Genomic DNA, 26,617 nt, shown 5'->3' with positions numbered 1-26,617 from the left:
TACACTCCGGCAAATTCTCGAACACCGCATGAAACACAATCAGATTACTATAGCCGTCTTCATAGATTTTATAACGGCCTTTGACTCGATCGTTAGAGATGGCATATGGGCTGCGATGCAAGAGGACGGCGTCCCTGATAAGCTGATACGCCTTATTCAGGCATACTACCAACACGTTCGTGCCTGTATACAAGCTGATGGAGAGCTGTCCTCCCTCTTCGACATCGATTTCGGGGTGAGACAGGGCTGCATCCTGTCCCCCATCCTCTTCAACTTTGTTATCGATTGGATCATAAAGCGCGCCATGCAATCTGCCAGAGGCGTTGAAGTAAGCCCTGACTTCTCCATCAAAGACCTTGACTACGCGGATGACATTGCCTTGCTAGAAAACGATATAGATCATGCGCAAGCCATGCTGTGTAATGTTGCTGCTACTGCAGATTTGGTTGGGCTGAAGATCAGTAAGGATAAAACCAAAATTCTGACAAATTCTGAGGATGTACTCACAAGGGGCATCTCTATCGACAACTCCCGTTTAGAGGTCGTTGACCAGTTCAAGTACCTGGGATCCCTCATCGACATTTCCGGCGGCTGCAGTACGGAAGTCCAGAGCAGAATATCATCAGCATCGATAGTCTTTGCTCAATTTAGGAAGAACCTGTGGAGACAAAGAGACGTCCTACTAAAAACAAAAATCCAGATCTTTGAAGCAACCGTCCGCTCCGTACTCCTTTACGGATGCGAGACATGGCCCCTGAAAGCAGTGGATGTTCATGCTCTCAAAGTATTCGACCACTCCTGCCTGAGACAAATCCTCGGTGTCTCCCTCCGAGACAGAATTAGCAACGTCGAAATTCGTAGACGATGCCACCAGAAGCATGACATTGAAGCCCTAATAAAAAAAACGCCGCCTAACTTGGTTTGGCCATGTTTGTCGGAGGTCAGATGACACCCTCACTAAAAAGGCGCTATACTGCAAACCCCTCGCACACTGGAAGAAGAAGCGAGGTGGACAAGTCAGGACCTGGCTTAACACACTCAAGGCGGACCTAGAGCCGATTGGTGGTTTCCGACGACACGGCCGAAGATGGGACAAGCAGTGGCTTGAAATATGTGCACCACACACACACGACCGAGCGGCTTGGCACTCAACCGTCTGCCAGATCATAGCGCCAGGGAGAGCTGAAGAGCTTGTATCCTGAAACAAGTACAAGTAAGTAAGTATCGTAGTTTTAAACTAGAAACATTTTTTTACTTTATTTCTGCTCATCTTTGGCTTAATGTAGCTCTTTACTTTTCTTTGAAAAACATCCTTTGTGGAAAAGGTGTTATAAATAAAGAATATACAAAAAGCATTGCAATTTGCGAGCAGATAAAACAGCTACCATATATCTAATAAGAATGGTGGTGGCAATCACAGGTAGTTGAAAATTAGACCTCGCCTTGTGAAAGCAAATGTGTCTTAACTGACACCACTGGTCAAATTGAATTAGAGACCCTATCAGCGTTATTTTTAAAGAACTTTAAAGCGTTGCAATTTGTTTTGTTGTAAAATACCTCCCAGTTGACATCAACTTTATCGTAAGTGCATGCCCTTTTTGCGAAAGCGAAAATTGTCATAACTGACCGGAGGATTAGCCTGAAATATTCTGTCGTAACTGTGTAGCCTCCATCACAGTCATGGGGAAAGAAGAAGAAAAAAATATTGGAACATGAACATGGATAATAAAAAGAATACGTCAAGAAAAGGGTAGCATTTGTTGACGATCACAGTTGTTCTCGCTCTTTGAGGTTAGTAATTGACGTTCAATCTTGACTTTTGTAAACTGAGGTTTTGAAATATAGGGGATTTCTCGCTATTTTGGTTTAAAGAAGGAAGTAAAAGACGGACAGTATTCAGAGTTCATCATTCAAGATAAAAAAAAAGGTCCAGTTATATACTGAACTCAATATGCAACAGAAGAAAATATATTACCTGAAAACTGTGAAGTATGAAAGAAGCAGAATAACAGAGATTGAAACTCGAAGAATAGTTTCCGGAAGATACTATTTAACAGGAAATGACTTTACAAGAAGAACTTGTAAAAACATTTATCCGTTAATTCACAATATTTCTGACCAACGAAAATACTTTTTTCAGAGGGATAGTAAGATAACTGGTGCAGGCAGGCATCAATGAAATGTAATTAAGATTTCCTGTAATAAAACAAATACAGAAGACACTGATACAGTGAAAAGGCATATTGAATCCTTTCCAAAAATACCAAAAATTTTGGTATTATAGAAACTGCATTGGCGTACTAAAAGAAAAATTTAGACTACTAGAGTTTGGCCATTTTATTACTCGAAATCAAAATGCAGGAAAATGAAATATAAATCCTAAAAAGAATTATTATTAAATCCACCAATTAAAAATTTCCGATCTTGCAGCGCACCAGTCTAAATTTTCAAGTTGTGGGTTAATTTTGTTGCCTGAGAGAAATGTGTAATTTAGCTTATATATATATATATATATATATATTTATTTTGTATTTTATTATTTTTTTATAATAATATTATTTTATTATATAATTATTTTGTTATATATATATATATATATATATATATATATATATATATATATATATATATATATATATATATATATATATATATATATATATATATATATATATATATATATATATATATATATATATATATATATATATATTGAGAATTTTAAGTGCCGAAACCCTATAGGCAAGTGTATTCTCCTGATTAGCCCTTGTGTTGGGTTGTTGCCTCTGAATTATTTGTCTTTATTGTTTCTATTGTTTGATAAATGACGACTTATACTTATTGATGACATGACTGCCTGTCCATGGTTTATTCTTTTGGTTAATTGTGTATGGCTATGCTGTTTGACCTATGTGGTTGCATGGATGAGTAGGTTTAAGGCCTCATTCAAGTGCTGGTCTGTATTAATCACTAATTTATGAAAACAGTTTTCCCTTTCTCCTTCTATCTCTATTTTTTTTTTTTTTTTAATGTGTTTGTGCTGTTGCATTGATGATTTCTCTTTTCGTTATACATATATATGTATATATATAAAGCTACTTTGAATAATAAATAGATAGCGCGAAATGGGCGTAGATTTCAAAATATTTCCAGCATGGAATTTTCTAAGGCATTGATATGCACTGTCCTTGTGTTCAATAAGTTTACTATAAAATTGTTTATTTTTGCCTTCAATAAGAATCTACAATTTTTTAACCATGTTCAAAATTATCTATTGACACATAGTGCAATTGATTGTCTGGCTGTTATTCTTCAGAGCTCAATAAAATAATTTGTCCTATATAAATTGGAAATCTTTTATGTGTTTATATAGCCTATTGGTGCTACCTAACAATGTTTTAATTAGTTTTGGCTTACATTTTTTTCATATTTTTTTTTAATTTTTCATGATGCCCAAATAGTAAATTTATAGACTTCACATTGATATAATTCAGCTTGGAAGAAAGTGAATACATCACTTGATGCATTTGCAATGTTCTTTTCAAATTCAATACCTCCCATTAGATTTTCAAAATCCTTGCAGTTTCACACCTAAAACAAAATGTTCCAATCCATCCCCAAAATACCAATAGCCTAGGCTAGTGGGCAAACTTGTAATTAAGATCCCTCCAGTTTCACAAAGGTAATAAACAGGTAGCTTTTATCTGAATCCAAGTTGTAATATATTCAAGTAGTAAATTTATCTTTAAATAATATTTATCACCAAAACTCTTTATTGCTTCTATTAGAAAATAAACTAGCCTAGTTAAAGCACTTGTGCCAGCACCACTAATGTTGAATCGCTTGGTCTTTTAGCCTAGCCACGAATCTAGGAAAAACATAGTTGAAGTTCTAGTTTAGCTACTTTTCACTGTCTTTGAAAGAGGTTAGGATATGAAAAAGAAACTTTCAGGGATGGGTCTGCACACTAAAGTAAGTCCTAAGAAGGTATTTTGAAGTACCTATCTCCACTCCTTCTCCCTATAGAGGGCAGCAACCTTTGATGATCTTGAAAATCTTTGTGTTATTGAAAGTGAAACCTTGCAAAATAAATCTTCTGCTTATATGAAGCACAAGAAAATTGATTTCAGCCTCACAACCTTGCTTAATCCTAATTTATGAGGATTAAAAAATCTACAAATACATTTCCTAAATTTAGAAAAAAAACCATTGGTATGGTATAAAACTCTACCCAAATAGAAGAAATTTTATTTTCAGAACTAAAACCAGAGGAAAAGAAATTAATAACTAAAAATTAAGGTAAAATGCTGTTTTGTCAAAATTTTATTAGATCAAGTAAAGCAGGCAAATTTCTAAGACATAGAAATCAGAAGAGGGTTAATATAGTAGCTTTGCAATACCATCCCAGAGTATGTTTTTGACACTGGATTCATTACTGAAAGTTTCATTTTCCTAACCTTAACCTCTTTCCAAGATAGTGAAAAGTAGCTAAACTAGAATCATCAAAACTTATGACATTATCAGTCCCTTCCTAGATAAGAGAGTTGATAAAGATGTGTTAAGCATGATATCCCCTATCTATGAGAATTTTTTACTTTTTAGGACTGTTCAATTATGTGATGTTCTAATAGTTGTTGGTTGAGAGTAGAACTGCTCATAGCAAAGTTGATGCTTCATACCAATAAGTTAATTGTCTCTTTGCAGAAAAATTATCACTAATTAACTTTTTCCAGTAATGTATGTACTGTATGTATGTATTGATTTATAACCCATCATACAAAATAATGAAGTGATGGAGTACATTGAAAAAAAGGAAATCAAGAAGAAAGAAACAACATATTGTAATTACATTCTAAAATACAAACAAAAATAATTCCACATAAAAAAACAACATTCTGCCATTCATGGCTGCTTTGCTTATTGCACATGTGTACATTCAGCTCAGCTAACTTAGCACACAGTTTAGACAAGCTATATTTTTTCATCAAACAAGAGTTGTGGGTCCACGGAGGAACTTGCAACAGAAACTTAGCAAATTTGAAGAAAATACATTTCATCCTAAGATGGTCAGATACGCTAAATATAGGGTAAAATGGTACTAAATACAGAATATCTGGCAGGACAACACCCTTGTAAATTCTTGCAAGATGGGCTCTATTCAAATGAAACTGAGAACTAACAATGGGACCATATACACAACAGATTTTTGTTTCCATACTTACAATTTACTTGTTTTCTAGGATCCACACAATTATTATAAAGTTACTACAGGTACCATTGTCCCTTTCTTTACCATCTTGGAACAAAAACACATTCTAAGTTCTAAACTTGAGTTTCATGTGCTTCAGTTCTGCTTTTTCATAATCTTAGAAAAGTCAGAACTCTTAATGACAACTAATAAAAAAAAGTAACTAAAAAAAAAAAAAAAACAATAACTCAATTAGTTTTTGATAAATTATTTACATTTCTCACTTTTTTTCCACATGGTCTGTTGTTAAAATAGTAAACCAAATAAACAAAAGAATTCAATATACAAGGTATTTGATAAATTTTCAGTGTAACACAGAAGTCATCAAACAAAAAAAGAATACTAGAATTTTGTTCTCTTTTTAGGAATGGTAATTGCTGCTGTTGCAATTAAACCCCGGCTGTCCACCTTCCTTCCTCTAATAGGTGGATAATGTTTTAATATACTATAGGAACCACATAGCCAAAAAATCTATCACTCAATTCTTTACTCAAAACTATCTGCAATTGTACCCCTCCCCCCTGATCATATAATGCCTGTATATAGCCCTAGGGTATATAAAAAAATTTGATGATTTTATTGGCTTTTGTTATTTTTTGTACTTATTTTTAAAAAAAGCTGGTTCATAAGGCCAATTTCACCAAACAAAACAAGACTTTTGATAAAATTCTGGTGTCACACAGAATCTAAATAACAAAAGTAAGACAAGAATAATTCATTATTTTGCATGGTTCTTTATTACCCATTTTGCATCAACAACTGGCTCTTAAAACAAATTTGAAAAAAAAAACAACAGAAAAACAAAGAGACTTTGTTGTTGTAGGTAGACCAAAATTATTATGTAACATAGAAATTAGAGGGATAATATGAAATATATGATTTTATTGTTCAATTCTCCTTCCAAATATAATATGAACTACATTTCCAATTAAAAAATATTCTTAATTTTGTAAAAAAATAATACAAGTAAAAAAAATGGGGGGGGGGTCATAAAGGAACTCATCCTCGTTTTTTCCCAATGTTTTAATTTGCTAATAAGCATATATTGGCAAATTAAATATACTGGTATTTGTTGTACTGCATATCAAATGGTAACATTGTACTGTTTAATTACACAATAACGTTTTATTTTTAGAAAAGAATATTGAAGGATTTGGATAGACTTATGTCATGTCCTCAGCGTCCTTGGATTGAAATTGATGCAGATAAAATTGCAGAGAATATATTTGAGTAAGCTTAGATCTTATATTGTTATTTTCAAGCACGTTTTGTTTTGTGTAAGTTGTTGGAAAAAAACATCATAGTTTTATGTGAATAATTTTCCGACAGTAAATTTGCTTTTGTAGCAAAAAAGATTGCAGGAGGAAAGGGCAAACGGAAGCATAATTTGAAAGAAATATGCTATCTATTTTGAAGCATACACTATTTTTCACTCTATATTGGTTTTTATCTCTCCAGGAATAGAGGTTGCTGTCCCACTTGACTTCCTACATGGGTATGTGTATGACTTTGGTATATTTATTTATTAATACAAATGACCATCCTATCTTTGAATACAAATGATCTTTCTGATGTTTTTAATATTTTCATTGCTGAAGTCAGCTATTCTAATGAAAAAGTTAACAGCTACTCAGTTTTAAAGAGGAAAAAGTTTGTTTGGCATTTTTCGAATTAATAATTATTTTATTATGATGTTCCAAATAGCACAATTTTCATTGAAGTACAGTGTTGGATTTGTTTATGTAAGTTTTTTTTTTTTTTTTTTTTTGTGCAGTGTTTGTGTGATTTCTCGTTTTTTCTTACATTTTGTATATGAGCTTTAGCTGATATATTGTTCTGCTGATACATGTTTCTGTTGCTCTTTAAGCAAAAGTTTGAAATTTTGTCTCAATCTTTTACGAAAGACCCCTGAAACAAAAGAGTAAATAAATTTGAAAAAGATTCATATTTAAACAACTTTGAGGATGAGGCAGCCCCCCTACTAAACAGAATATTTTTTTTTGTTTTAAGTTTTAATGCTGCTCATTACTTTTTGTAGAAAAAACTATATTAAAAAAAAAAATTAATAATCTGACTAGCTTCAATCAATAAATAGTACCAGTGTGATTCTTTGTTTTTTATTTATTGATCCATTCTTTTTACATTATTAAATAAAAAAGAACTAGCTTTTTTAACTGAAAGTAAGGAGCAACATTAAAACTTAAAACCAACAGAAATTACTTCGTGTATGAAAGGGGATGTTCCCTTCTCAACACCCAGAAATTACTCCGCGTATGAAAGGGGCTGTTCCCTCCTCAACGCTCCACTCTTTACGCTAAAGATTGACTCTTTCTCTCAATTCTACTTCATTAAACAGTAAAAAACTTTAGCGTAAAGAGTGGAGCGTTGAGAAGGGAACATCCCCTTCCTTACACAGAGTAATTTCTGGGCATTGAGAAGGGAACACCCCTTTCATACACGGAGTAATTTCTGTTGGTTTTAAGTTTTAATGTCGCTCCTTATTTTCAGTTAAAAAAGCTAGTTTTTTTTAATTTAATTTCTGAAAGTTTTTGGATTAATGCAAGTTTGATTTTGGCTCTCCACACATCAATTATTAAAATGAAATTTGCATATTTATTCTTTTTTTGGGATAAATGGCTTTCTCTTAGTCTTGATCAGACGATTCTGAGAAAAAAGGGGTGGAGGGGGAGGCCTAGTTGCCCTCCAATTTTTCGGTTACTTAAAAAGACAACTAGAACTTTTAATTTTAACGAACGTTTTTATTAGTAAAAAATATACATAACTTAAGAATTAACTTACATAACGAACTTCTATATTTTTATATTTTTATTATGTATATGAGGGGGTTTGTCCCCTCGTTAATACCTCGATCTTTACACTAAAGCTTAAATTTTGTCTCAATTCTTTAAGAATGACCCCTGAATCAGAAAGGCCATAGAATAAATAGTTGAAATTACTAAAAATACTTTAGCGTAAAGAGCAAGGTATTTAGAAGGAGAAGAACCCCTTATATGCGTAATAATCTCTGTTTGTTTTAAGTTTTAATACTGCTCCTTACTATTAGTTAAAAAACTTTTCATATTTATATTTTCATAGTTTTTTTTTTTATAATAATGCTAGAAAATCCTGCGCCCCCTTCATTGAGTTTTTCTTTCTCCATAGCATATTCCTCCAAGGGAAGATCCTCTCACATAGCAACCTCCCCTCAACCCCCCCCCCAACCCAAACAATCTCCCTGAAAACGTTTGTACATTTCCAATAACCATCACTGTATGTAAACATTGGTCAAAGTTTGTAACTTGCAGCTCCTCCCCTGGGGACTGTGGGGGAGTAAGTCATCTCCAAAGACATAGTTATCATGTTTTTCGACTATTTTAAACAAAATGGCTATTTCAAAATTTTGATCCATTGACTTTGGGAATAAATGAGCGTGGGAGGGGGCCTAGGTGCCCTCCAGTTTTTATGGTCACTTAAAAAGGGCACTAGAACTTTTCATTTCCGTTAGAATGAGCCCTTTTGCGACATTCTAGGACCACTTGGTCGATACGATGACCCCTGGGGGAAAAAAACAAATAAACATGCACCCATGATTGGTCTTCTGGCAAAAAAATACGAAGTTCCACATTTTTGTAGATAGGAGCTTGAAACTTTTTCATTAGGGTTTTCTGATACGCTGAATGCGATGTTGTGATTTTTGTTAGGATTATACGACTCTTAGGGGGTGTTTTCCCCTATTTTTCAAATTAAGGCAAATTTTCTCAGGCTCGTAACTTTTGATGAGTAAGATTAAATTTGATAAAAATTGTAAATTTAAAATCAGCATATAAATCTGATTCTTTTGATCTATCTTTTAGTATCAAAATTCCGTTTTTTAGAGTTTCGTTTACTATTGAACCGGGTCGCTCCTTACTGCAGTTTGTTACCATGAACTGTTTGATTTTACACATATTCTCACATACACAAATAAAATGAATAAATACCAGTACAAATGGAAGGAGGAGGGGTAGGGAGGATGTTCTCCTCCTTGCGCTTTTATTAAAGGATTACACTCTCAGATAAATTTTGGTTCAAAATTACGAAGCCAAATAAAAATTATCTTCAACGTTGACATAAATCTTCTTACATTGTTTTCTATTGACCTTTGTTTTTATTTATTTTATTGTTGTGGCCCTGCTGGAAAATTAAATAAAAAAAATATTTTTTTTAACTGAAAGTAAGGAGCAACATTAAAACTTAAAACGAACAGAAATTACTCTGTGTATAAAAGGGGTTGTTCCCTTCTCAACGCCCCTCTCTTTACGCTAAAGTTTGACTCTTTCTATCAATTCTACTTTATTAAACAGTGAAAAACTTTAGCGTAAAGAGCGGGGCGTTGAGAAGGGAACAGCCCCTTTTATACACGGAGTAATTTCTGTTTGTTTTACGTTTTGATTTTTTTTTTTTTTTTATTTAATTTCTGAGCGTTATTAAATTAATACATGTTTGTAACTTAAGAATTAACTTGCGTAACGAACTTCTATATTCGTATAATTTTATTATGTATATGAGGGGGTTTATCCCCTCGTTAATACACTCTTTACACTAAAGCTTAAATTTTGTCCCAATTCTTTAAGAACGACCCCTGAACCAGAAAGGCCGTAGAAAAATTAGTTGAAATTACTAAAAATACTTCAGCGTAAAGAGCGAGGTATTTAGGAGGAGAAGAACCCCTCATATGCGTAATAATCTCTGTTCATTTTAAGTTTTAATGCTGCTCTTTACTTTTAGTTGAAAAAACTTTTTCATATTTATTTTTTCATTGTTTTTTAATAATAATGCTAGAAAATCCTGAGCCTCCTTATTCAATTTCTCTTCCCCCATAACAAATTCCTCCGAGGAAAGATCCTCCCTCGTTGCCCCCTCCCCTCAATCCCCCCAACCAAAGAAATCCCTCTGAAAACGTCTATGAACTTCCCAATAATTATTACTATGTAAACACAGGTCAAAGTTTGTAACTTACAGCCCCTCCCCCGGGAACTCTGAAGGAGTAAGTCATCCCCGAAGACATAGTTATTATGTTTTTCAACTATGCTGAGCAAAATGGCTATCTCAAAATTTCGATCAGTTGATCTTGGGAAAACATGAGCATGGGAGGGGGCCTAGGTGCCCTCTAATTTTTTTGGTCACTTAAAAAGGGCACTAGAATTTTTGATTTCCATCAGAATGAGCCATCTTGCGACATTCTAGGAACACTTTTTCGACATTCTAGGAGCACTTGGTCAATACGATGACCTCTGAAAAAAAACAACAAATAAACACGCACCTGTGATCGGTCTTCTGGCAAAAAATATGAAGTTCCACATTTTTGTAGATAGGAGCTTGAAACTTTTACAATTGATTTCTCTGATACGCTGAATGCGATGGTGTATAATTTTCGTTAAGATTCTATGACTTTTAGGGGACGTTTCCTCCTATTTTTCAAAATAAGGCAAATTTTCTCAGGCTCGTAACTTTTGATGAGTATGACTAAATTTGGTGAAACTAGTATATTTAATCAGCATTAAAATCCGATTCTTTTAATGCATCTCTTAGTATCAAAATTCCGTTTTTTAGAGTTTCGTTTACTATTTAGCCGGGTTGCTCCTTACTACGGTTCATAACCATGAACTGTTTGATTTCAACCCTAATTCCTTAACTTGTCTTTCTGATATTGCAGAGAGATAATGGGAGTTCCATTAGGAGTTTGCATCAATGAGAAACAACAACCGGTGATCCGGTTTTTATCATTGGAAGGTGTATCTGGGGCCATAAACTCCGCTATTTACTTTTTGACTCTTAATGGTGGATCCAGGTTCTGCCACCAGTGATGATTCTGTCTCAGAAGCCGTCACTTGCGTTAGCACAGCGAACCAAAGGCGTTTGGCAAGTCTCAAAGCGTGTTTGTTTACACAACACAGTGAGTTGTTTTGGGACCCACATGCACAGACTTGATGAAATCCAAGTCTGTTGTGCGTGATTTCACATGGAGAATCAAGACTAATTTGTTGATGATGTACCACTCCATCAATAGTCACTCGTCTGTCTAGCAAAACTGTCACGTGTGCGTTCAGTGTTTTCATGATTTGTTGCCCTAGATGCTTTTCCGGCTTTTTCCTTATGCGTATCATTCAGTCGGCTATTTATATTTTTATTTATGCATTCGTTGACACCAGGCTTAGGCAAGACACCTGATGAATGGTGGTTCCCGAAGCAGCCTCTGACCACAAAAACTGGATCATCGCTCGTTGTGAATTTTGCACCATTCGTGCAAAATTCTAACGGTGCGGGCGTGATTTATCTGCAATATGAGAAGGACAAATTAAAGTGCCAAGGACATTGAAATATAAAAATATTTCCCATATGGCTCCGTGTTAGGTCTACTTGAAACTGACAACAAGAATTTTTCGCGATTCTTTTGGCTTTTACGCTTTTTATGTATCAAGCCAAACAGATAGGATAATGTTGCAAAATAAGTGGTTTTGTTACAGTTAAATGTGGTATCTCTTGGTCTCTTTTCTTGTTCTTTGAAGAGCAACAATATATTTAGTATTTGTATTTGACTTAATACAAATTAAATAACAAAAGTAATACTTTTGGAATCTGAAGAAAATATGGATTCAATTGACACAAGAACGAAACTGAAATGCTAAAGGGACAAATATAGGCCTAATAGTCTTTTCAAAATATTTTTCTTGTAAGTAAGTCTTTAGCTCATAATTAAAAATGGCGAATAATCAAACAGTTCATGGTAACGAACTGTAGTAAGGAGCGACCCGGCTCAATAGTAACCAAAACTCTAAAAAATAGAATTTTGATACTAATGGATGCATCAAAAGAATCGGATTTTTATGCTGTTTTAAATATATAAGTTCCATCAAATTTAGTCTTACTCATCAAAAGTTACGGGTCTGAGAAAATTTGCCTTGTTTTGGAAAATAGGAGAAAACAACCCATAAAACTCATACGATCTTAACGAAAATCACACCATCGCATTCAGTGTATCAGAGAACCTTATTGTAGAAGTTTCAAGCTCTAATCTACAAAAATGTGGAACTTAGTATTTTTTGCCAGAAGACCTATCACGGGTGCGTGTTTATTTGCTTGTTTGTTTTTTTTTTCAAAGGGGTGATCATATCGACCAAGGGGTCCTAGAATGTCGCGAGAGGGCTCATTTTAACGGAAATTAAAAGTTCTAGTGCCCTTATTAAGTGACCAAAAAATTGGAGGGCACCTAGGCCCCCTCCCTTGCTCATTTTTCCCAAAGTCAACGAATCAAAATTTTGAGATAGCCATTTCGTTCACCATAGTCGAAAAATATAATAACAATGTCTTTGGGGCTGACTTACTCCCCCATAGTCCCCAGGGGAGGGGCTGCAAGTTACAAACTTTGATCAGCGTTTACACACATTAATGGTTATTTGGAAGTGTACAGACCTTTTCAGGGGGGTTTTTTGGTTGTGGTGGGGTTGAGGGGAGTGGGCTACGTGGGAGGATATTACCTTGGAGGAATTTGTCATGGGAGAAGAGAAATTCCATTAAGAGGGCGCAAGATTTTCTAGCATTATTAAAAAAAAATAATGAAAAAATAAATATGAAAAAGTTGTTTCCACTGAAGGTAAGGACCAGCATTAAAACTTAAACGAACAGAGATTATTACGCATATAATAATCATAATATATAATAGTTAATAATAGTTCATATCTTTCTCAATACCTCGCTCTTTACGCTAAAGTATTTTTAGTAATTTCAACTACTTATTCTACAGCCTTCATGGTTCAGGTGTCAAGGGCAAAATTAAAGCTTTAATGTAAAGAGCGAGGTATTAACGAGGGGGCAAACCCCCTCATATACATATTAAAAATATACAGATATAGAAGTTCGTTACGTAAGTTAATTTGTAAATTACATATATTTTTTGCTAAAAAAAACGTTCGTTAAAAATTAAAAATTCTAGTTGGCTTTTAACTAACCGAAAAATTGAAGGGCAACTACGCCTCCTCCCCCACCCTTTTTTTCAAAATCGTCTGATCAAAACTAAGAGAAAGCCATTTAGCAAAAAAAACTTAATACGCAAATTTCGTTTTAATTATTCATTTGCGGAGAGCCAAAATCAAACATGCATTAATTGAAAAACGTTCAGAAAAAAAGTTTTTTTTAACTGAAAGTAAGGAGCGACGTTAAAAGTTAAACAGAAATTACTCCATGTATGAAAGGGGCTGTTCCTTCCTCAACGTCCCGCTCTTTACGCTAAAGTTATTTACCGTTTTATAAAGTGGAATTGAGAGAAAAAGTCAAACTTTAGCGTAAAGAGCGGTGCGTTGGGGAAGGAACAGCCCCTTTCATACACGGAGTAATTTCTGTTCGTTTTAAGTGTTAATGTCGCTCCTTACTTTCAGTTAAAAAAACTTGTTTTTTTATGTAATTTTAATAATAAACGTGTTAATGCATAGCTTACACATTTAGTTATTCAATAATATACTTCTCCATTTGTATTTGATAACAAGATGCTAGGGCTAGCCAATATTTTTTCATTATTTTACTCATCCAATCACTTTTTGCCCAGTTCTCGACCTGGCTTTTACCCAGTTTACTGCCAATTAATGGTAGTGTTTGTCTCTTGCTACAGCAATCAGGAAGGCTTGACTTTTTAGAGCTCAATGATGATATGTTGTTTTGCTCATTTTCTGCTGATTTTCCAATAGGTTCCTTATTTTCAAACTTGACGCCAACTAAATACTATAACTGCATATGGATGTCTTTTTCATTAATTGTGTATGATTGTACAAGTTTACACTTAATCAGAAGAATCTGATTTCATTTTTACTGCTATTGGTACTTTAAAGAATTTGGGACAAAGGGTTGAAATTTTCATGGGAAAACCACAACAACATAACAATAAAATAAATGAGGACAGAAGTCAGTAATAAGAATGGGAGAAGAGTTATGTTGACTTTGCGGATGGTTTTTTGACTAGCCCCCGTGCATCTTTTTTATATTTTGGCTTCTGTCTCCCTTGGAAGCATCCTTTAATTTTCAAGCATCGGAAAGCTTCATGCAGCTTTGATTTTATCTTCTTTTTATTTATCCTGGGATACCAGGATTATCAGGGTTATCCTGGGATTATCAGGTGGGAAATGAACAGTCGTGGCCAATCTACACAAATCAATAGCACAATTCTTAAAGTTTGTATTTGAAGACACAACTACCCAAGGAGTCTCTCAGACAGCATAAACTAGAAAAAAAAACATTTCGCCCCAATCTCAGCCATAAGCTAAAACAGGGTATAGCATCTTGTGGTTATTGAAAACCAACTGATTTTCACTGTAACAAGTTCTCTCGGGAGATACTGGCTTCAATTACCCATTGTATTACCTCCTGTGATTGGCTAGGCATTACTGACACGAACTAATGGCATAAAGAAAGGTTTGATGAATATTTAAAAAAATAATTCTTGTTTTTTCTACTTCCAGGTGGGAATTCTTTATTGTTGGGGCACCTAGCACCATATATGAGAATGAGCGATTCTTATTAAGATTTAAGTTTAGCAAGAAATATCCATTTGAGGCTCCAATTGTAAGTATACGTTTTGGTCCGATTTGAAATCTCTTGAAAGAGATGTCCTGTAGCTTTATTTCAGGATTGTAAAAAGGCTGTTATTAGTGTGTCTTAAGTAATGAATTAAGCAGAGATATTCAGCTAATGTTATTCAAGGAAGACACAATAGATGTTTCCAAATTTTATTATTTGTTTCTGAAGCCGACACTGATTTTTAGAAGAAGCAATTAAATTTTTGTGAAGTTGGGAATTATCGTGGAATTGTAGTTGTGAAATTGTTTAACTATTATATTGAAACAATACACATTAAAATAAAAACAATAAAACAAAAAAAAAAGCTTGTATTGAAAAAGGCACGATAAAAACCAAAGAAAAACGTATTTTATTTAACAAAACTTTTACAATGAGAGTGCTGCAAAGAGGAGGAATAATCCGTTCCCCTCTGTTTTAATTTACTGAATTTGTCTTTTTTGTTTAATTGCTATTAGTTTATTTTTTAAAAATTGAAATTAGTGGAGATTTGTGATGTTGGGAATTATCTTGGAATTGTAGTTGTGAAATTATTTAACTATTATATTGAAACAATACACATTAAAATAAAAACAAAAAAACTTATATTGAAAAAGGCACAATAAGAAACAAAGGATGAGAGTGCTGCAAAGAGGAGGAATAATCCATTCCCCTCTGTTTTACTTTACTGTATTTGTCTTTTGCGTTTAAATGCTATTAGTTTGTTTTTCAAAAATAGAAATTAGTGGGGATTTGTGATGTTGGGAATTATCGTGGAATTGTAGTTGTGAAATTATTTAACTATTATATTGAACACATTAAAATAAAAACAATACAACAACAAAACTTATATAGAAAAAGGCATGATAAAAAAAACAAAGAAAAACGTATTTTATTTAACAAAACTTTTACAATGAGAGTGCTGCAAAGAGGAGGAATAATCCGTTCCCCTCTGTTTTAATTTAATGAATTTGTCTTTTTTGTTTAATTGCTATTAGTTTATTTTTTAAAAATTGAAATTAGTGGAGATTTGTGATGTTGGGAATTATCGTGGAATTGTAGTTGTGAAATTATTTAACTATTATATTGAAACAATACACATTAAAATAAAAACAATACAACAACAAAACTTATATAGAAAAAGGCATGATAAAAAAACAAAGAAAAACGTATTTTATTTAACAAAACTTTTGCGATGAGAGTGCTGCAAAGAGGAGGAATAATCCGTTCTCCTCTGTTTTACTTTACTGAATTTGTATTTTGTGTTTAAATGCTATTAGTTTGTTTTTCAAAAATAGAAATTAGTGGGGATTTGTGATGTTGGGAATTATCGTGGAACTGTAGTTGTGAAATTATTTAACTATTATATGGAACACATTAAAATAAAAACAATACAACAAAAAAACTTATATAGAAAAAGGCATGATAAAAAACAAAGAAAAACGTATTTTATTTAACAAAACTTTTACAATGTGAGTGCTGCAAAGAGGAGGAATAATCCGTTCCCCTCTGTTTTACGTTACTGAATTTGTCTTTAGCGTTTAAATGCTATTAGTTTGTTTTTCAAAAATAGAAATTAGTGGGGATTTGTGATGTTGGGAATTATCGTGGAATTGTAGTTGTGAAATCATTTAACTATTATATTGAATACATTAAAATAAAAACAATACAACAACAAAAACTTATATAGAAAAAGGCATGATAAAAAACAAAGAAAAACGTATTTTATTTAACAAAACTTTTACAATGAGAGTGCTGCAAAGAGGAGGAATAATCCGTTCCCCTCTGTTTTACTTTACTGAATTTTTCTTTTGCGTTTATATGCTATTAGTTTGTTTTTCAAAAATAGAAATTAGTGGAGATTTGTGATGTTGGGAATTATCGTGGAATTGTAGTTGTGAAATTATTTAACTATTATATTGAACACATTAAAATAAAAACAATACAACAAAAAAACTTATATAGAAAAAGGCATGATAAAAAACAAAGAAAAACGTATTTTATTTAACAAAACTTTTACAATGAGAGTGCTGCAAAGAGGAGAAATATAGTTTGTTTTTCAAAGATAGAAATTAGTGGGGATTTGTGATGTTGGGAATGATCGTGGAATTGTAGTTGTGAAATCATTTAACTATTATATTGAACACATTAAAATAAAAACAATACAACAACAAAAAGTATATAGAAAAAGGCATGATAAAAATCAAAGAAAAACGTGTTTTATTTAAAAAAAAATTTTGCAATGAGAGTGCTGCAAAGAGGAGGAATAATCCGATCTCCTCTGTTTTACTTTACTGAATTTGTCTTTTGTGTTTAAATGCTATTGGTTTGTTTTTCAAAAATAGTAATTAGTGGGGATTTGTGATGTTGGGAATTGTCGTGGAATTGTAGTTGTGAAATTATTTAACTATTATATTGAAACAATACACATTAAAATAAAAACAATAACAACAGAAAAACGTATATTGAAAAAGGCACGATAAAAAACGGAAATTCCATTTTTAAAAAATGGAAATCTGTGATGTTGGGAATTATCGTGGAATTGTAGTTGTGAAATTATTGAACTATCATATTGAAAACATTAAAATAATGCAACAAAAAAAACTTATATTGAAAAAGGCGCGATGAAAAACAAGGGAAAACGTATTTTATTTAACAAAAATTTTACGATAAGAGTGCTGCAAAGAGGAGGAACAATCCATTCCCCTCTGTTTTAGTTTACTGAATTTGTCTTTTGTGTTTAAATGCTATTAGCTTATTTAAAAAAATTGAAATTAGCGGAGATTTGTGATGTTGGAAATTATCGTGGAATTGTAGTTGTGAAATTATTTAACTATTATATTGAACACATTAAAAAAAACAACAATACAACAAAAAAAACTTATATAGAAAAAGGCATGATAAAAAACAAAGAAAAACGTATTTTATTTAACAAAACTTTTACGATGAGAGTGCTGCAAAGAGGAGGAATAATCCATTCTCCTCTGTTTTAGTTTACTGAATTTGTCTTTTGTGTTTTAATACTATTAGCTTATTTTTAAAAAATTGAAATTAGCGGAGATTTGTGATGTTGGGAATTATCGTTGAATTGTAGTTGCAAATGATTTAACTATTATATTGAAATAATACACATTAAAATAAAAACAATAAAAAACAAAAAAAAACTTATATTAAAAAAGGCACGTTAAAAAACAAAGAAAAGAGTATTTTATTTAACAAAACTTTTACAATGAGAGTGCTGCAAAGAGGAGGAATACTCCGTTCCCCTCTGTTTCAATTTACTGAGTTTGTCTTTTGCGTTTAAGTGCTATTAGTTTATTTTTCAAAACATCAGCTAAAATGGAAATTAGTGGAATAGACAGGATGCATTTGAGCACATATATCTTTATATGTTAAACTACATTTATCTGAGTAAGGAAGCATTTTTGAATTTACTGAATTTATATAAGATAACCTACGCATTCAATAAGCCTATTGGAATCAATTTTTTTAACCTGTGGCTTTCCATTGCCAATTCTAAATATTGACTGGGGTTCAAAAGCAGTTATTAAAACCTGTTGCAATTAATTATTTGCCTATTGTACTTCCAGTCTCAGTTAGCTGAAATTCCTGGTTTTATGTATCAAAATTGTTGGTGTGCATCACAACTATTATGTATCACAACTATCACAATTACTTGATTAATATAAGCTAAGAATATTTTCAGTTAGTCTTAAAAGTTCTATGGATTTGAATTTTTGTAAGAAATACATTTTGATGTTCAAGCTGTGTTCAGTAGAGTCAAAGGCGTAAAAAATATCAGTTAAATTTTATATTAAATATTGCATTTGTTAATTCAAAAAGCGAGCAGATGTTGCAATTTGATTTAAAATGAACCCATAAACAACTCTCTATGATGATCCGGTGCCCAGCTAGCAGCAGAGAATAAAAAGAGACAAAAAGAAAACACACTAGTGCTACAAGTTATGTAACTTGTTCACACTAGTGCCACAGGTGCATGTTGTTCAAGTCGAGAGACCAAGTTTTTTCTTTTGCATACATTTTTCGGTCATGATAACTCCGATAATGTTCTTTTAAATTCGATCCGACGCCAATCTTTAGAGATTTCGGAATAATTTTCGGAATTCCATAAATTTGTTTTCAGACTAACATTTGGAGTGGGATTGAAACTGCTGGCAGGCAATCAGTAGCTGAGGCGAATACTTTAAACTGTTCTGACACATTTACTTTTGAAAATATCTGACATACTTCCTTAAACCTTGAAATATAACATGTAGAATTCTTTTTAATTACAAGTGATATTGGCACCCCACCAAGAATCACCGAAAATCCTGTGGATATGACCCTTTTTTATATTTAACATATCGGTATTATTGGTAAGAAGAGACAAGATTATAGTTTATTTATAAACAACTATGGCAAGCTAAAGAAAAACAAAGAAATTGTCTTTTTGAATAAAATAATATCTCTATATATAAAAATAAGTTGTTTGTTTGTCTGTTGACTGACGTCATGTTTGTGTGTCGACTGACGTCATTATAAGGATTGAGCATTATTCCGTCATGAAGTTGTTTGTCGACTGACGTCATGTTTGTCGACTGACGAATTTACAGACCGGGACACCGGGACACAAATGACGACCGGGACACCGGTACACAGGGAATATAAATGACGACCGGGACACTCAAAGAGAAATTACAGAATGGGACACCAGGACACAAATAACGACCGGGACACAGGGAATATAAATGATGACCGGGACACAGGGACACAACTACAACGGGGACACAGGAGGGATATATAAATGACGACCGGGACACAGGGAATGTTCGATTAGCAATCATCATCAATAAAGCTCAAGGATAATCATCAGAATAATGAGGTATAGATCTGAATACGGATTGTTTTTCCCATGGACAATTATATGTTTCATGTTCAAGAGTGGGTAAACCTGACAATCTATTTATATGCACAGACAATGGGACAGCGAAGAATGTTGTATATTTGCAAGTTTTACGTAGTTAAAAACATATATATATATATATATATATATATATATATATATATATATATATATATATATATATATATATATCTATATTCACAGGTGGAACACAACTACAATGGCGCGTAACTAATATGGCGCGTAACGACATACGCGAGCTGGGGGGCTTGGGGGGGCGAGGCGCCCCCACCAACGAGATAGATCGAGAAAATCGATCTAGTCAGTTGTTTCACTTACCTTGGTAGTATTATTCGTAAAGATGGCAGACGCAGTGAAGATTTATTAAATAGAATAGCATAGAAGAAGGGTGTTTTTCGTATTTGAGAATAGTCTGGAGCAAGAGGTAGTTGACCTAAAATGAATTGCCAAACTAAGACTAGAATATTGGAAGCCAGGGTAATAAGTGGCTCTGAGTAACCTGGAAGCTAGGGTAATAAGCATGGCTCTGCAACGTGGGTGCTTCAAAAGTCTGAGGAAGGTCTGTTAAATGTTCTCGAGTAGAATTGGATGAAGATGGTTTAAGTCAAATGTTTTAGAAAGGAATTGGCTTAGAATACTTTTGGATGCTCCTTTAATTTACCACATGTCAAACAGTAGGCTGTACAAAAGGATTGATCCAATTTTCTAGGGCTATAGTGAAAGGAAGGTAAGATGACTAGGCCTTGTCTTATGGGTGAAGGATGATAGATTGCCAAAGAGTGTTTTTTGGCCTGCCCTCTAGGGCCAGACCAAAAGCTGATCGTTCCTGAATGGGGTAGAACGTCAACCTGAAAGAATTTCATGGAATCAGTCCTTTATATGAGGAGATAAAAAGTGAAGCTTTGAACAGATTGGGCTGAGAAGAAACATGCATAGTTGTAGTGGCCTCAGATGATTTGATGCTGTGTTGCAGTGAGTTAGTATTAATTAGTAGAAATCTGGTTATCCACTACTCTAAAGACTATTTTTGATTAAATGTGAAAATGATATGCCTCAATGTTGGTAAAAAAAAAGAAATGCGAAAAAGTAGTGAAAGGAGGTGATTTGCGTTCACTGGTCGTAAATCTCCTCGTTTTACTACGTTTCCTCTTATCGTTGTGCGTAGCAAGTGTTATTATACAAATTATATTGGATAAAAACAATTTGTTTCAACTGAAAATAAGGACCAACACTAAAACTTAAAACGAGCAAAAATAATTGTTTATACGAGGTGGATGGCTCCCTCTTCCTCAACCATGGCTCTGTATGAAAATTAAAAGCACAAATAAAATTTAAACCAGGTTCATCTTCCTGAAAGAGCTCCTCAATTTGGGTTTAAGCATGCCCGTACATAATTTCCTCTTCTTTATAAGCTGGAAACTGGCAACAGTGACATCAAGCATGTGCATTTGTAAAATCCAAATATTTGAGAAAGGTAATTTTAGGTTCGCAAACAATGAATTCTAGCTCCCTTACCACAGTTTTAAAACTACTTCTTTACTCTTCTGCAGTTATACTGACTACTAAGATTACTCTTTACAATTCAGGGCTGGGCAATGCCGTGTTATTTTCTTCAAAGATTTCCAAACTCTATTGGAAGAAGGCCTGGCGACAGGCATGCTTCTACAATCTCATCTCCTGACTGGCGATTTTTGTTCTAATCCTTAAAAATCAGTATGAACCCAAGACGTATACATCGAAGAAAAGACTCTAGCCTAGTCATAGAACAGACTTAAATCTCTCGTTATACCAAAAATTGCACGATACTCAAAAATAGAAAAACGTTAAAAAGATTCTTGATGTCCACCGAAGGATGTCACAGAATTTTAAGCTTTAAAAGTATATTTACTATTTTTTGTTGAAGTAAAATATTAAAAATGTCTATAAACGTGCTGGGGTTTTTCTAGTAGGTCTGGTTGAACTTCAAGGGTACTTTTGATTTTATATTCCCAACTGCTAAGAGCACATATCCTAATAAAGACCTTCAAACTGGGGTTTACAAATTTGTTAACACTTCTCTTGGTTTCATACGGATGTTGAGTTTCAAGTAAGTAAAAGAAATCAATCTTGATCAAGACAGTAACAGACTTATTTAGGTTAAAGTACCATTTAGTCAATACAACCAAAACAGACTGTAAATTCTATCAAGCAGTAATGCTATTATTGCGTCAATGCATGTATTTTGGCTGATACATGTGCTGGAAAACTAAATTTTCTGAAGTTTCCTTAGAAAATTTCTCAAGAGAAAAAAAAATACCTGTCTAAAGAAGAATGTGAGTTTTAGATTTTCATCAAGCAGAAAGGTTTTGTTTATTTTAAAAGTAATTTTTCGGCTGGAAAAACAAATGTTGCGATTCTGATCCTGGAATAACGATCTTTTTTCTATCGTGTACCATGGGATCCAGTTTCAGAAATGTAGACTTTTTATCACAAAATTCAGTGTGCTAAGAGCTCAGGGCCTGATATAACACTAGTCTACTATTTACCCAGGGTTTCCCTCTACAGTGGTGTCTGTTGAATTTTCTGCAAGTTGTATCAACTGATAGTTTTCAGGTACAATATCTCTCGAAAGATCATTCCAAATGGCGGCGCAGTATCTTACAAAGCCGATTTTTGTCAGGATCTGTTGTTAGTTTCGGATTTGGTCTATTGGATAGTTAAAAAGTGACGTTGACTGAGTTAAAGTCTACTTGACTAATTCAAGTCAGATTCTACATTTTGAAAGTTATTTAGGTTTTAGTTTTTATCTTTGCATAAATAGAAAGGACTGGTCTATTTTAAGTCTTAATTTTATGGCTGAATAAACGGATGTTGCAATTCTGATCCAGTAAGAAAGAAAAAAATTCCCTATCTGATGCCACGAAATCCATTTACTGAAATGAAGTTTAACTTCTTGTGACCGAATTCAGGGCGCAAGGGTGCTAAGAACTTAGAATCTGATATAGTACTAGTCTGTTTAATATACGAAATAAATAGAATTAAATAAATTACGAATTAAATAGAGTCAGAGGATGTGGTTTCAGCGACAATATTTCTCAAATGACTATCCATTTTGCAATACTTGTGCCGGACAAGATTCTGTAATTTCCGTTTCTTATCGTTACCGAGTCGAAACTACTGATGGCGACAACGAAATAAAAAATCTGGTGCTGCTCCAAAACATAATTTTGATTGGTCACATGAGTATGACAATTGTGACATAAATTTCAAGCTAAGTATAAGAGTGAATTTATTAAGAATTATACAATATCATTGGTAATTGCCAAAAGAAAAGTATGGAAACTTATCCGAAAACTGCACTACAGCAACAACCGTCTCGGTGACGGCCAAGTTTCGTCAATTGTTCTCGTTTGTTTCTGCGTTCAGGTCAGGTTTGCTTACAAATTAAAAAAGTTTGACTATTTAGCAGCAAAGGACGCTTGCAGAAAAGCAGAGATGCAGCCTTTCTGGTTGGACCTTTTTTAAGGTTTAGTTTTGGTCTGGCCAATATTTAAAAGCTTATGTTAACCAAATTAAAATTCTACTTCGTCAACTCAAATCAGGAATTTATATTCAAAAGGGATTTCACATTTGGATTCTTATTTTATTTTCAGGTTGTTTTCGTTCCTCCGTACCTGCCAATTCATCCACACGTCTACAGCAACGGTCACATTTGCTTATCCATCTTGAATGACGAGTGGACGCCGTCATATTCCGTTGAATCTGTTTGTATTAGTATTTTATCTATGCTTAGCAGTTGCAAGGAAAAGGTAATTCCAATTTCAGTAGTAAAATTGCATTTATGCGATAAATTATTTTTTAGTCTGTCTCAGGTTGCAAGGATTAAATAGTGAATCAGGCAATATGTTTCCTGCATTAATCTTTGTTAAAATAAATACAAGTATAAATCTGTCGTGTATGCACAACTAGACTGTTGATTGGATCGCCAAGGAGCTGCTGAGTAGCCTACACTCTTGCGAAAGTTTTAGGTGTAAATTCTACCCCCCCCCCCTCCGAAAAAAAAGCCTTCAAAGCCCAAATATCTTTCGTGCTGAAAAGCCTTCTTAATACTTTTCGTGCAATTCCAGTGAAATATCCGGAATTTCTACTTCTTTATTGAAAAAAAAAAAGTCAATGAATATACTTTCTATTTACACATAGTTTCTTTTTAGTGATACAATATTATTTATTCCAGTTATTCCAGGTCGCATCTGTTCCTTTGGATTATTCTGTTTTTTATCTGCTTTTTTTGAATCAGGGAATAAACTGGCTTCCTATTTTACCAATCATTACTTTTTAATATTACATTTTTAATGAATTTTACCATAGCAATATTTTCAAACAAATAAAAATAATAGTAAAACCATAAAAACACTTTTCGGAAAGATCCTTAATTTCATTAAACTCAAATTTTCAGACAGGACATATAAAACGATTTTGATTGCTAAAAATGTGATACTATTAATTCCATTTGATGCCTTACTCTACCATGTCATTAGAAAAAGTTTGTTTCAATGATTTTTCTTGGTTTTTAGCTCATCATCCTAGCAAAGAGTTTTTGAGTGAGGTGGATTCTTGTTGACCTCTTTGTTTTAGGATCTGCTTTGTCTAATTGCTTTTTAAGTGATAATTGCATTACGTGATTTCTAAGGTTGATCAGTATTTTAAAAATAATTAAATAGAAAAGAACAAGTTTTTTTAAATGAAAGTAAGGAGCAACATTAAAACTTAAAACGAACAGAAATTACTCCGTATATGAGAGGGGCTTTTCCTCCTCAATGCCCCGCTCTTTACGCCAAAGTTTGACTCTTTCTCTTAACTCTACCTTTTAAAACAGTAAGAAACTTTAGCGTAAAGAGCGGGGCGTTGAGGAGGAAAAGCCCCTTTCATATACGGAGTAATTTCTGTTCGTTTTAAGTTTTAATGTTGCTCCTTACTTTCATTTAAAAAAACTTGTTTTTTTCTATTTAATTTCTGGACGTTTTTGAATTAATGCATGTTTTGATCTTGGCTCTCCGCACATAAATAATTAAAATAAAATTTGCATTTTAATTAATTGCAATTATCGGAAGACTTAGAGAAAAAAGGAGTGAAGGAGGAGGCCAAAGTCCCCCTCCAATTTTTTGATTACTTAAAAAGGCAAGTAGAACTTTTAATTTTTTACAAATGTTTTCATTGGTAAAAATTATACGTAACTTACGAATTAACTTACGTGAAGAGCTTCTATATTTGTATGTTTTTATTGCGTATATGAGGGGGTTCAACCCTCGTCGATACCTCGCTCTTTACACTAAAGTTTAAATATCCCATTTAAGCTATAGTGATTTTGAGCTTTAAGCTTTAGAACTTAAATCACACTCTGAATCACAAAGGCCGTAGAATAAATAGTTCAAATTACTAAAAATAAATTTAGCATAAAGAGTGAGGTATTACGAGGAGGTAAACCCCTCATGTGCGTAATAAATTTTTTTCGTTTTAAGTTTTAATGCTGCTCCTTACTTTCAGTAGAAAAAAACTTTTCATATTTATTTTTTCATTGTTTTTTTTCAAATAATACTAGAAAATCCCGCGCCCCCTTTATTGAAATTCTCTTCCCCCATGAAAAGTTCCTCCATGGAAATATCTTCCCGCGTACCCCCCACCCCTCAACTCTCCCCCCTAAACCAAAAAAATCAACCACCTGAAAACGAAAACGTCTGTACACTTCCCAGTAACCATTACTATATGTAAACACAGGTCAAAGTTTGTAACTTGCAGCCCCTCCCACGGGGACTGCGGGGGATTAAGTCGTCCCTAAAGACGTAGCTATTAGGTTTTTCGACTATGGTGAATAAAATGGCTATATCACAATTTTGATCCGGTGACTTTTGGGAAAAAATGAGTGTGGGAGGGGGCCTAGGTGCCCTGCAATTTTTTTGGTCACTTAAAAAGGGCACTAGAACTTTTCATTTCCGTTAGAATGAGCCTTCTCGTGACATTCTAGGACCACTAAGTCGATACGATCACCCCTGGGAATAAAAAACAACAAAAAACAGAAAAACAAATAAACACGCATCCGTGATCTGTCTTCTGGCAAAAAAAAGCGAAATTCCACATTTTTGTAGGTAGGAGCTTGAAATTTCTGCAATAAGGTTCGCTGATACGCTGAATCTGATGGTGTGATTTTCGTTAAGATCGTATGACTTTTAGGGGGTGTTTCCCCCAATTTTCTAAAATGAGGCAAATTTTTCTCAGGCTCGTAACTTTCGATGGGTATAACTGATCTTGATGAAACTTATATATTTAAAATCAGCATCAAACCGCGATTCTTTTGATGTAACTATTGGTATCAAAATTCCATTTTTTAGAGTTTCGGTTACTATTGAGCCGGATCACTCCTTACTACAATTCGTTACCACGAATTGTTTGATTAATATTAGTAAATACTGGGTAACGTTTAGTGATATATGGTAAAATTTTGGTAAAAGAAATCAAAATGAATAAATATCTATAATTAAATGTAAATAAATAAATTTCGGTAAATATGATATATATATATATATATATATATATATATATATATATATATATATATATATATATATATATATATATATATATATATATATATATATATATATATATATATATATATATACATATAATAAATATGTATATACATCAATTTCTCTAGAATCTCCTTACAAGAAGTTGCCTGATAGTTGCCGTTTAAGCTGAATAATCGGTTGTGTCTAGTACCTGATGTAAAAAAAAATTTCCTTATGGTGTACCTATCACTTACCCCCCCCCCCCTTCCACCACAGAAAAACGTATGTCTTTACGCAGGTCTATGATAGCAGCCAAAG

General features: G+C 33.3%; 1 protein-coding gene across 5 annotated transcripts in view; it reads left to right on the top strand.

The window, feature by feature from the left end:
* The first annotated feature begins 1,713 nt into the window (after positions 1-1,713).
* Positions 1,714-26,617, top strand: part of LOC136035011 (ubiquitin-conjugating enzyme E2 W-like) — a 38,570-nt gene continuing 13,666 nt past the window's right edge. Inside the window, exons 1-4 of one of the 5 annotated variants that reach the window (XM_065716589.1) lie at positions 1,714-1,791; positions 6,384-6,478; positions 14,737-14,839; positions 23,387-23,542. In XM_065716589.1, the coding sequence (XP_065572661.1) occupies positions 6,414-6,478; positions 14,737-14,839; positions 23,387-23,542 (324 nt within the window). In that variant the 5' untranslated portion in view covers positions 1,714-1,791; positions 6,384-6,413. Of the gene's footprint in view, positions 1,792-2,877; positions 2,957-3,106; positions 3,202-6,383; positions 6,479-14,736; positions 14,840-23,386; positions 23,543-26,617 lie in introns of those variants that run through there. The other 4 variants (XM_065716587.1, XM_065716586.1, XM_065716590.1 and 1 more) reach the window with 4 other exon arrangements.

Source organism: Artemia franciscana, chromosome 13 (genome assembly GCF_032884065.1).
Source record: "Artemia franciscana chromosome 13, ASM3288406v1, whole genome shotgun sequence".
NCBI lineage: Eukaryota > Metazoa > Arthropoda > Branchiopoda > Anostraca > Artemiidae > Artemia > Artemia franciscana.
This window is presented reverse-complemented; position numbering and strand designations above follow the sequence as displayed.